This window comes from Pteropus vampyrus, unplaced genomic scaffold (assembly GCF_000151845.1).
Source record: "Pteropus vampyrus isolate Shadow unplaced genomic scaffold, Pvam_2.0 Scaffold322, whole genome shotgun sequence".
In the NCBI taxonomy this organism is placed as follows: Eukaryota; Metazoa; Chordata; class Mammalia; order Chiroptera; family Pteropodidae; genus Pteropus; species Pteropus vampyrus.
In genome coordinates, this window is record NW_011889103.1 from 881,200 (window position 1) to 894,196 (window position 12,997).

Here is a 12,997-nt window from a genome sequence, read left to right on the forward strand (position 1 = left end):
AGGAATGTCTGGATACTGGCCCTGAGCTTAGAGAGTCACAGTATACATGGAATTTTAAGAAGTCATCAATCTAACTTCCTTTTTAAACCACTATTTTTGACTATAGAATTGGTTCCCGCACCCCCCTCTGCCCCCCCCCCAACATTTGTTAACATCCTGAGGACATTCCACAGAACACAATTTGGGAAATGCTGTCATAGTAGAAACATCTCCAACACCTAGTTATAATGGAAAAGGAATGAAAGAATGTGGTTGTCCAACAGTGGACTGATTAAGCAATCAGTGGAATAGTATACAGCCATTAAGAACATCTTTGTGAAGTTTTTTTATTTTTATTTTTATTTTTATTTTTAAATTTGGGAGAAGGCATAGATTATTATAATAAGTTTAAAAGAGCAGGATACAAAATATGATATAATTTGACTTCAGTGAAGGAAAAAATTCTACAGATAAAGATTGGACAGAAAAAGACCAAAATGTTAGCCATGGCCATTTTGATATTGTGCAGTTGATAGCTTGAAAACATTTAAAAAAACACTACTAAAACTTTCAACAGTAAGCATATATTATTCTCATAGAAAAAGTTGGATTTAAAAATCCTTGGCTAATTATTGCTTCACTGAGGTATTTTCCCATGTGATCTCAGCTTGACACAAATCTTTATGAAGCTAGTTCCCCTGTCAGGCAATTTGAAAATAATTTACTGCCCTGTTGAAAAAATACCATTGCAAAGACTGTGGGAAAAGCTGAAATGTTTGCATAGCTGTTATGACACAGGTTTAAGAGTTGTCCTAACTATGCCCGCAGGCCTTCCCTCTTTGACACACGTCACCCAGTGCTGGGAACTGGAGCCATCCATGATCTGCTGCTCCTAGAATATGTGCTCCCTTCTTCACTTCTGCTTTCAGTGTCTTTTGTTTTATTTTATTTATTTTTCAGTGTTTTATTTTGACTTTTAGAAATAATTTTTTGTTATATAAGTAGTTCATTAATAAATTCTACTAGTCAAAAATTAAGACATTACAGATAAGGCTAAAGTCCCATTTATTACGACCCCAAACCTATTCCCCTCCTTCCTTCCCCAAAGTAAAATATAAGTGTATCTTTCCAGACCATTTTCTGAGTACCATAGGAATTATATATTGTTTTGTTTATTCTTTTTATAACCAAATAACAATACGCTGTAGAGGAATGTTCATTTTGGTACATATAACCTCTACCTCGTTCACTTTTTTTTTTGCACATTTATTGACCTTATATATGTTATCTTCCGTGAATTGCTTGCTCGTATCCTTTGCCCATTTAAAGAATCATCCATAACATAACATTTATCATCTTAACCAATTTTAAATATACAACTCTGTAGCATTAAATACATTTACTTTGTTGCGCAGCCATAACCACTGTTCATCTCTAGAATTTTTTGTCATCTCATAATGAAACTCTATAGCCAATAAACAACTCCCCGTCCTCTGCTACCCCCAGACCATGGTAACCACTATTCTTTCTATCTCTGTGAATTTGGCTTATGTACCTCATTTAAATGGAATCATAGAATATTTATCTTAGCATAATGTTGTCAAGGTTCATCCACCTTCTAGCATGTGTCAGAGTTTCATTCCTTTTTAAGGCTGAATATGAATAATATTTGATTACATATATATACTACATTTTATCTGTTCATAAGTCAATGGACATTTGGGTTGTTTTCACCTTTTGGCTATTGTGAACAATGCTGCTATGAACATTGTTGTACAAATTTCTATTCAAGTCCCTGCATTTAATTGTTTTTGGTATATACTCAGAAGTGGAATTGCTGGATCAAATGGTAATTCTGTTCAATTTTATGAGGAGCTGCCACACTGTTTTCTGTAGTGGCGTTACCATTTTACATTACCACCAGCAGTGCACAAAGGGTTTCAATTCTCTACATTCTTACCAACACTTGTCTTTTTGATAACAGCCATTCTAATGGGTGTGAAGTGGTATATTGTGGTTTTGATTTGCATTTCCCTAATGATAAGTGATATTAAGTATCTTTTCATGTGTTCATTAGTCATTAGTATGTCTGTTTTTTTCTTGAGAAGTTCTAAGTCCTTTGTTCATTTTTTTCATACAAAGTGTTTATTTTTTATTGGACTATATTTGACATGCAACATTATGTAAATTTAAGGTGTACAACATGTGAATTTGATAAATTTTATGTGTAATATGATTGCCATTGTAGTGATAACTAATACCTCTATCGTGTAGCATAATTATCATTTCTTTTTAGTAGTTGGGATAATTAAGGTCTAGTCTCTTAGCCAGCTTGATTATCATATGATGTAGTTGTCTATAGGCACTGTACTGGGCATTAGAACTCTAGGGCTTATTTATTACTCATTGTAAGTTTGTACTCTTAAACAACATCTGTTCTACCCCCACTCCCCGGCCCCTGGTAATCACCGTTTTACTCTGTTTTTCTGAATTTGGCTTTTTTAGATTCCACTTATGAGTGATAGCATACAGTATTTGTCTTTCTCTGTCTGAATTATCTCACTTAGCATAATCTCTGTCACATAATAAGTGCTCGAACAATAATAGCTATACTAAAGATGCAGATTCTCGGACTTAATGGATTAGAATCTTTGGGGGCTTATCCTAGGAACAGACATTTTAATAAGTAACTTCCCTTCCTCCAGATTATTCTGATCCTCACTAAATTTTGAGAACCATTGGTTTCCCTAGAAAACTCTTCCCTCCTTTGTCCACCCGGTGAACATTTTAAAGACTCCGCTCAAATGCTACCTCCTGTATGAAACCTTCCTAGATCAGACCCCTACATCCCTCCTTTGCCCACCTCCCCCTGACCGTGCATAGACCTCAACCATAGCATCTGTTACCTTTTTAAAAAATAATTTTTAAATTACATTTGAAATATATTAGTTTCAGGTGTACAACATGGTGATTAGACATTATATAACTTACAAAGTGATCACCCTGATAAATCTAGTGCCCACCTAGTACCCTTTGTTCATTTTTGAACTGTCTATATTTTTGTTGCTGAGTTTCAGGAGTTCTTTATGTATGCTGGATATCAGTCCCTTATCAGATATGTGATTTGCCAGCCTTATTCATGTTTACAGTTGAGACACCTGTTTACAGTTTAACCATTTGCTTCCAGTGCCTTGTCTTGATAAACAGGCTGTAGTGAACACCTTGTACATGTCCGACATGTACATCAACACATATTTCCCTGGGGTGGATCCTGAGAAAGCAAAATTGCTGGATTGTAGGATATGAAAATTAGTAGACATTGCCAAATGGCCCCACTGCATTTTAGGCAATATTAGCCTGATGGGGACATTAAAATTTTCCTTGAAAGAAGCTAACAAAAGGGCTGCTCAGTGGGTGTAGGAGGAAGAAGGAAGGTACATTTCCTTTCCTAATGTGCTCCCTTTGTTGTGGAGGGTAAAGGTCAGACCTCGGCATATATTCGCTCTGTAAGACAGGCCTCAGGACTTCTTGGAGCTGGCTGCCAAGGCTGCTGTTTCTCCACAGGTCACCACTCACAAAATCACTGGCCTCGTTCAGACAAGGATGTGGGTGGCAGTATTCAGAACCTTCAGGGTCAGAGCCTGAAGTAGTATTCAAAGGAATCTTTCAGGTTCACTGCTACAAGTCAAAGAGAAGAAACAGGCTGGCTTAGTTTATCTGGGGAGTTGGAACTCCCAGAAACTGTACTGAGATGACAGGCCCCTATATTTTTATCTCCCATACTCTGGTCCAGTGTACTACACTGTGAGATAGAGGATGGTCAAGATCAGGAATCAGCAAACTATGGTCCATTGGCCAAATTTAGCCCATCGCCTGTTTTTGTGAAGTTTTATTGAAACACAGCCATGCCCTTTTGTTTAGTATTGTCTGTGGCTGCTTTTTTGTTACAATGGCAGAATTGAGTAGTTGCTAAAGAGACCTAGGAAGCCTAAAATGTTTACCAACCCCCGATCCAGATGTAATTATAAATTCATAAACCCATCAAACTTTTATTTTTATTAGGCCCGATTTTACTTACGATTGAAACATAACTATTCAGGCTGCCGCATGTACATTGACGTTTTGCAGTGATAACCAGAAACTTATGCAGACAAATAGAAGTGAAGGCCTTATGGCCGCAGGAGAGAGTCCTGTGGAGAGTAGTTAAGCTATGTGTGTAGGATTGGACTAGATGAGTGTTAAGGGTCCTCCCACCCCTGAGATTGTGAGTTAAAGTCATTTTATTCAATAAGAATCTTACAACAATAAATTTATATTGATGGTAATTCACACAACTGAAGATCAGTTACCTCATTTAAATGCTGCAGCCTTATGAAAAATTATATTCATTCAACAAAGTGCCTCATAGTGTACTAGGTAAGCACTGGGTAAGGTTACAAAGAACGATGAAAGAGCTAGAATTACAAGGTGAATTTTATAGTTCTTAAATTCTTAATTAGCTTGAATATGTTGTGTGGTGCTGGAAAATTTAATAATTGTGTCACCTTTTTTGTTTCCAGCTTTATCCTGCCAAGAAGTAACCGATGATGAGGTCTTGGATGCAAGCTGCTTGTTAGATGTCTTAAGAATGTACAGATGGCAGATTTCTTCATTTGAAGAACAGGTGAATACAACATTCAAAACAGGTTTATTTGGAAATCCTTCCCACTAATGAGTTGGGGTCTGAGCTTGCAGTGATGGCTAAAAAACACCTGCATTGTTGCAGAATAAATGCCAGTATTGACCTTGCAGTTGCCTGGCCTTAGTATACATTTCTGTAACATTTTAGGCAGCCTTCATGTTCTGGGCTAGATTATGAGCTTTGTTCCTGCTCTCATGATCAGAGGAGAAATATAGTTCTTTTTCACCCGAGGGATCTAAAGTTAGCAGAATAGAGCATAACCACAGGTGCCAGAAAGCAAAAATCTTTTTAATTCTTGAATGACTTTGTACTTCAGTGGAGTATAGGGACACCTAAGTCCTTTAGAGAGTGGCAGGTGGCTTCACCTTAGAGGCTCAGAGGTTCAGGTGAGACCCTTTTTTGTACAACATCCTCATTAAAAAAAAAAAAATCAGCTTTCAGAGGCTGGCTTAAAGTTGCCCCAAACAGGAAGCAGCTGTCATATGCATCCTCAGGGCCTTGTTCGAGCCACTTCCACCCCCTTTCCCACAACTACAGCTTCACTGTTTTCTTTGGTTCTGGCCACCCTCCTCCTCCTCCTCCTCAGACCACTATTACCACTGGCAAGTCTGAGGCCAAGGCTGAGAGAGTGAGGTTCTAAGGACAAGAAATTTAGTTTCCAGTGGTACATCCTCACTAGCCAAATTTCCAGGATGGCCTTGTCCAGTTTTGTGTTGGCTACTTCTGCTGCCACCATCCAGACACTGGACCAGAGAAATGGGAGATGGCCTTTCAGCTCCCATAACTGTGGGGCTAAAGTGAAAAGCATTTGAAAGCTCTGGAAAGTGAGGTGGGAAGGCTGTCTAGCTCCCCTTATTTTTAAAGATTATCTCTGTTTCCACTTTAATTTGAAGCCATATATGCATTTTTTTAAACATGACATTGATGATATCTATACTTTCTTACAATGCTTCTCAATCTATTGTATGTTGAAATGTTTTTCCATTTAGAAAATACTTTTTAAATCCTCCTATAACTGGAATTATTTAGCTGCATTTTTCATTTTCCTGAACTAAGAGTGACTGAATTTAGCCACCAAAAACGTAAGATTCTTTTTCTAAGTCCTGCTCTTCTCTTGAGGACTCACTCAAGTCCCAGTTACTCCTGTGATATATTTCCAACATCTTCAGCCCACAGTGGTCAGTGAGCCAGGTAGTGCTGTGCTGTGCGTGGAAAAGAAATAAGCATATCTGTCTTCCTCTTTGAAGGCGTCCAGAGCACTAGCACAGAGCTTTGTCCACATCTATGTTATTATTAAGTCAATCGACAGCGGACTTCCACTATCAACTACTTTTCAGTGTCTTCCTGTAGAGCTGTGGAAGATGCATTGGGCTAAGCACTCACTGCATGTGAATTATATGATTTAATCATCACAACAACCCTGTAAGGAGTTTCTGTTATTCCCATTTTGCAGATGAGAACGCTGAAGTCCAGAGAAACGAAGTGATTTGCCCAAAGTCACGTAGCTATTTAAGTGGCAGAGCCAGATTTTGGACCAGTCTTGTGCTGAAATATACACTTAAGCTCCGCCCTCTTCCGTGGTATAATCCTTTTCTCAAGACCAAATAGTTATGTGGCTGACTATGACATAATAGGGTTTGGATCTGACTCTATCTGACTCTATCCTGTCTTGGGATTTTTCTCCCTGGTAAACTCCTGGTCATTGCTTCAAGGGCTGGTTCAGATGTCTGCTTTTGAAGGCTCCCTGAGCCTCCCAGGAAGAGCTGATTCTCAAGGAAGGTACATTTCCTTTCCTAATGTGCTCCCTTTGTTGTGGAGGGTAAAGGTCAGACCTCGGCATATATTCGCTCTGTAAGACAGGCTTCAGGACTTCTTGGAGCTGGCTGCCAAGGCTGCTGTTTCTCCACAGGTCACCACTCACAAAATCACTGGCCTCGTTCAGACAAGGATGTGGGTGGCAGTATTCAGAACCTTCAGGGTCAGAGCCTGAAGTAGTATTCAAAGGAATCTTTCAGGTTCACTGCTACAAGTCAAAGAGAAGAAACAGGCTGGCTTAGTTTATCTAGGGAGTTGGAACTCCCAGAAACTGTACTGAGATGACAGGCCCCTATATTTTTATCTCCCATACTCTGGTCCAGTGTACTACACTGTGAGATAGAGGATGGTCAAGATCAGGAATCAGCAAACTATGGTCCATTGGCCAAATTTAGCCCATCGCCTGTTTTTGTGAAGTTTTATTGAAACACAGCCATGCCCTTTTGTTTAGTATTGTCTGTGGCTGCTTTTTTGTTACAATGGCAGAATTGAGTAGTTGCTAAAGAGACCTAGGAAGCCTAAAATGTTTACCAACCCCCGATCCAGATGTAATTATAAATTCATAAACCCATCAAACTTTTATTTTTATTAGGCCCGATTTTACTTACGATTGAAACATAACTATTCAGGCTGCCGCATGTACATTGACGTTTTGCAGTGATAACCAGAAACTTATGCAGACAAATAGAAGTGAAGGCCTTATGGCCGCAGGAGAGAGTCCTGTGGAGAGTAGTTAAGCTATGTGTGTAGGATTGGACTAGATGAGTGTTAAGGGTCCTCCCACCCCTGAGATTGTGAGTTAAAGTCATTTTATTCAATAAGAATCTTACAACAATAAATTTATATTGATGGTAATTCACACAACTGAAGATCAGTTACCTCATTTAAATGCTGCAGCCTTATGAAAAATTATATTCATTCAACAAAGTGCCTCATAGTGTACTAGGTAAGCACTGGGTAAGGTTACAAAGAACGATGAAAGAGCTAGAATTACAAGGTGAATTTTATAGTTCTTAAATTCTTAATTAGCTTGAATATGTTGTGTGGTGCTGGAAAATTTAATAATTGTGTCACCTTTTTTGTTTCCAGCTTTATCCTGCCAAGAAGTAACCGATGATGAGGTCTTGGATGCAAGCTGCTTGTTAGATGTCTTAAGAATGTACAGATGGCAGATTTCTTCATTTGAAGAACAGGTGAATACAACATTCAAAACAGGTTTATTTGGAAATCCTTCCCACTAATGAGTTGGGGTCTGAGCTTGCAGTGATGGCTAAAAAACACCTGCATTGTTGCAGAATAAATGCCAGTATTGACCTTGCAGTTGCCTGGCCTTAGTATACATTTCTGTAACATTTTAGGCAGCCTTCATGTTCTGGGCTAGATTATGAGCTTTGTTCCTGCTCTCATGATCAGAGGAGAAATATAGTTCTTTTTCACCCGAGGGATCTAAAGTTAGCAGAATAGAGCATAACCACAGGTGCCAGAAAGCAAAAATCTTTTTAATTCTTGAATGACTTTGTACTTCAGTGGAGTATAGGGACACCTAAGTCCTTTAGAGAGTGGCAGGTGGCTTCACCTTAGAGGCTCAGAGGTTCAGGTGAGACCCTTTTTTGTACAACATCCTCATTAAAAAAAAAAAAATCAGCTTTCAGAGGCTGGCTTAAAGTTGCCCCAAACAGGAAGCAGCTGTCATATGCATCCTCAGGGCCTTGTTCGAGCCACTTCCACCCCCTTTCCCACAACTACAGCTTCACTGTTTTCTTTGGTTCTGGCCACCCTCCTCCTCCTCCTCCTCAGACCACTATTACCACTGGCAAGTCTGAGGCCAAGGCTGAGAGAGTGAGGTTCTAAGGACAAGAAATTTAGTTTCCAGTGGTACATCCTCACTAGCCAAATTTCCAGGATGGCCTTGTCCAGTTTTGTGTTGGCTACTTCTGCTGCCACCATCCAGACACTGGACCAGAGAAATGGGAGATGGCCTTTCAGCTCCCATAACTGTGGGGCTAAAGTGAAAAGCATTTGAAAGCTCTGGAAAGTGAGGTGGGAAGGCTGTCTAGCTCCCCTTATTTTTAAAGATTATCTCTGTTTCCACTTTAATTTGAAGCCATATATGCATTTTTTTAAACATGACATTGATGATATCTATACTTTCTTACAATGCTTCTCAATCTATTGTATGTTGAAATGTTTTTCCATTTAGAAAATACTTTTTAAATCCTCCTATAACTGGAATTATTTAGCTGCATTTTTCATTTTCCTGAACTAAGAGTGACTGAATTTAGCCACCAAAAACGTAAGATTCTTTTTCTAAGTCCTGCTCTTCTCTTGAGGACTCACTCAAGTCCCAGTTACTCCTGTGATATATTTCCAACATCTTCAGCCCACAGTGGTCAGTGAGCCAGGTAGTGCTGTGCTGTGCGTGGAAAAGAAATAAGCATATCTGTCTTCCTCTTTGAAGGCGTCCAGAGCACTAGCACAGAGCTTTGTCCACATCTATGTTATTATTAAGTCAATCGACAGCGGACTTCCACTATCAACTACTTTTCAGTGTCTTCCTGTAGAGCTGTGGAAGATGCATTGGGCTAAGCACTCACTGCATGTGAATTATATGATTTAATCATCACAACAACCCTGTAAGGAGTTTCTGTTATTCCCATTTTGCAGATGAGAACGCTGAAGTCCAGAGAAACTAAGTGATTTGCCCAAAGTCACGTAGCTATTTAAGTGGCAGAGCCAGATTTTGGACCACTCTTGTGCTGAAATATACACTTAAGCTCCGCCCTCTTCCGTGGTATAATCCTTTTCTCAAGACCAAATAGTTATGTGGCTGACTATGACATAATAGGGTTTGGATCTGACTCTATCTGACTCTATCCTGTCTTGGGATTTTTCTCCCTGGTAAACTCCTGGTCATTGCTTCAAGGGCTGGTTCAGATGTCTGCTTTTGAAGGCTCCCTGAGCCTCCCAGGAAGAGCTGATTCTCAGTCTCCTCTGACTCACTGGTCAGAACAGGGCAATAGCATTGCACTGCTGGATGATAGCTAGGCTGCCACATCTATGCAAGGATTGCGAGTCCTTGGAGGGCAAGAGCCTTGCCTTATTTATCTTTGAATCTCTGTCACTGTCTTGCTAACTACTGTTCCTAGCCTCAGGGATGGGGGGGGGCGTTCATTTATACATGCAGCAAAGATTTATTGAATGTATGCCTCTGGCAGGGCGTGGTGAGGGCCTGGGGTTATAGTAGCAAACCTGACTTACTCAAGGTTCCTGCTGTCATAGCTCACACTCTAGTGGAGTTGAAGGCTGAAGACATTAAACAGATAATTTCAAAGTGTGCTAATAGTAAAATAAGCATGATGATGTGACAGAGTGTGAGTGTGGGGGGCCTGGGAGCTGGGATCAGAGAAAAGCAGTGGGAGACCACTTTAGATGGGCGAGGCTTTTCTGAAGACTTGGGTTTTTTGCTGAGATCTAAAATCTAAAATGAAGTGAGGCCTGTGAAAGTCTGGGTGCAGAGTGTTCCAGACAGGAACAAGCCAGGTGAAAGCCTTGAGACAGTGACGAGGACACAGTGTTTGGAGGATAATGAGAAGGCCAGCATGGCTAGGGTCAGTGTTGGGGAGAACAGTAGAGGAGAGGGGGTCGCAGACATTATCAGGGAGCAGATTGGGCAAGGCCTAGGAGGCTGTAGACAGGAGTTGGGCTTCTACTTTGTGTGTAGTTGAGGAGCCACTAGAGCAGTGGTTGCCAACCTTTTTGGCACCAGGGTCCGGTGCTCCTATGAGAGTTTAATGCCTCATGATCTGAGGTGGAGCTGAGGCGGTGATGCTAGCACTGGGGAGCGGCTGCAAATACAAATGAAGCTTTGCTAGCTTGCTGCTCACCTCCTGCTATACGGCCTGGTTCCTAACAGGCCATGGACTGGTACTCATCCGCAGTCTGGGTGTTGGGGACCCCTGCACTAGAGGCTTTGAATAGGGATCCAGTTTTTGTTTGAATGGCGTTGTGGCGCGATCAATTCTAAGACCCACGGAGCCAATCGAGATGAATTATGAGCCTTTATTAGTATTAGCCGGCCAGCGATCGACTCTCTACCACGCAGGGGTTGGAGGAGATCAGTCTCGAGCTCCCAAAAGAGGCAGTTTATAAAGCCTAGTCACACCCTAGTTAACATCAAACAAGCAAGCAGATTACAGAAGAGAAGTCGGCCCTTAGCATATCTTTGCCCAGAACCACACCCTTAACAATGGGACCACCCTGGTCACTGTGTACAGGAGAGAATGAATGTCGGGGGCCAAGAGAGAAGCAGAGGGGAAAGTCGGGAGGCTGTTACTGCAGACTTCCAGGCCAGGGATGGCATGGCTCAGATTGGGGTTGGGGCAGGTGAAATGGGGAGTCCTCCAGAGATTAAGGGTACATTTTGGAAGGAGAGGCTACAGGACTGCTGCTGAATTGGCTAGGGATGGGGTTAAGTCAGGGAGGGTTGGTGAGGGAGGGTCTCCCTGAGGAGCTGCCATTTCAGTGGAGACAGGAAGGATAAGAAGGAAGCAGCCCACTGAAGAGCTGGGTGGAGCTCCTCAGGCGAGAGTGCGTAAAAGACAGGCCCTGGGAGGGGAATCAGCTGGGCGCATTCAAGGAACCAAAAGAGGCCAGGGGAACTAGACCTTTGGTGGTGAGTATGCTGTAGTGTATGCAAGTAGCGAAGTATAATGTTGCACACCTGAAATTCATAACGTTATAAACCGATGTTACCTCGACTTAAAAATAAAACAGAGGGCTAGGGCATAGTGAGGGAGAATTCTAGGGGCTGGATCATATTAGACTTTGGAGACCAGCTAAGATGGTGGGGCGGGGTTTACTGAGCAGTGAAAGCCATCTGAAGGTTGAAAGTGGAAGAGTAAATAAAGTCATTTGCCTTTGAAAAGATCACTCTGGTGACTTTGTGGAGGGACACTAAGAGCAGAAGCCTAGAGCCCAGTGAGGATGAGTTTCATCAGAGTTCAAGGAAGGAGAGACCTACCCATCCCAGAAGAGTGGTGGCTTTGGCTTTTTGGGAGAGGGATGTTTGCGTTGATCCTTAAAGAGTAGTCCCCTGCCGTATGATACAGCAATTCTATTTCTGGGTATACACCCAAAAGTATTTAAAGAAGGGACTTGAACAGATATTTGTACACCCATGTTCATATCAGTATTTGCAATAGCCAAAAGGTGGAAGTAGCTCAAGTGTCTGTCCATCAGTAGATGAATGGATGAACAAACTGGGGCTGTATGTGTGTGTTTATACATATATATGAACATGGATATACACATAATGGAATATACACACACACACACAATGGAATATTATTCATCCTTAAAAAGGAAGGAAATTCTGACACATGCTACAACATGGATGAACCTTGAAAACATTATGCTAAGTGCAATAAGCCAATCACAAAAAGGACAGATATTGTATGATTCCTTATATGAGGTTCCTAGAGTAGCTGGATTCATAGAGACAGAAAGTAGAATGGTGGTTGCCAGGGCCTAGGAGGGAGCTGGGAAATGAGTTAGTATTTAATGGGTACAGAGTTTCAGTTTGGGAAAATTTAAAAGTTCTGAAGATGTGTGGTGCTTATGGTAGCACAACAATGTGAGTTTACTTAACACTACAGACTGTACACTTAAAAATGATTAAAATAGTAAATTTTGTGTTGTGTATTTTACCTCAATAAAAATAAAAAGTTGTCAGGTGGAGCGGAGGTTCAGGGCCATCTATCTTGAAGCTAAAACAGGCTCAGAGAAGCTGGCAGCCCATCAGCTTTCTTTCCTCCTCTCTCCCCTGTCTAGAATGTCTAGAATGGAACTGTTTCCATTTAACTAGCTGGGCCCCGAGAAGGTGGAAAGCAAATCCTACCTACATTAGCAGGAAGTGGGATGCCTGGTGGTCCACTTGGGGATGGTTCTGATGCCGCCCTGGCTTCCTGGCTCCTCTCTGAAGAATGCTCTGCCCTTTCACAGGATGCTCACGAATTATTCCATGTCATTACCTCATCGTTGGAAGATGAGCGGGACCGCCAGCCCCGGGTGACACATTTGTTTGATGTGCATTCCCTGGAGGTAAACTATTAATATTTCGAATACATTCAGTGCATTTGTGCATATTTAATAGGTATAGGGACCACAAGTATAATATTTGTACAACTTTAAACTCACAAGTAAGATTCAGTAACAATCAGCAGTGGGGGCGGGGCTGAGGGAGGTTCTTAAACTGCATCCTTTGCTGACGGTGACTTGAAAGGCTCTTTCAAATGATTCACTGCAATTTGTGTTGGCTTGGAGAAGAAAGAATCTATTTTCTCCCATTTAATACAGGGGAACAAGGAGCCATGGAAATGCGAAATGAATCCTCATTTCCCTGGAACATTATAAAAGTTAACTAGTAAAGGGGGGTGGGAAATATTCTGGAAAGAAGAAATGTGTTTTGATTGCATTTGATGAAAAAATAGGCACGGTAACCAACCAGGGAAGATGGTTAAGATT

General features: G+C 41.2%; 1 protein-coding gene across 1 annotated transcript in view; it reads left to right on the forward strand.

The window, feature by feature from the left end:
• USP30 (ubiquitin specific peptidase 30) overlaps positions 1-12,997 on the forward strand; it is a 30,258-nt gene that overhangs the window by 5,206 nt on the left and 12,055 nt on the right. The window contains exons 4-5 of the mRNA XM_023521897.1: positions 4,539-4,642; positions 12,476-12,574. Coding sequence (XP_023377665.1) covers positions 4,539-4,642; positions 12,476-12,574 — 203 coding nt within the window. The remainder of the gene's footprint in view (positions 1-4,538; positions 4,643-12,475; positions 12,575-12,997) is intronic.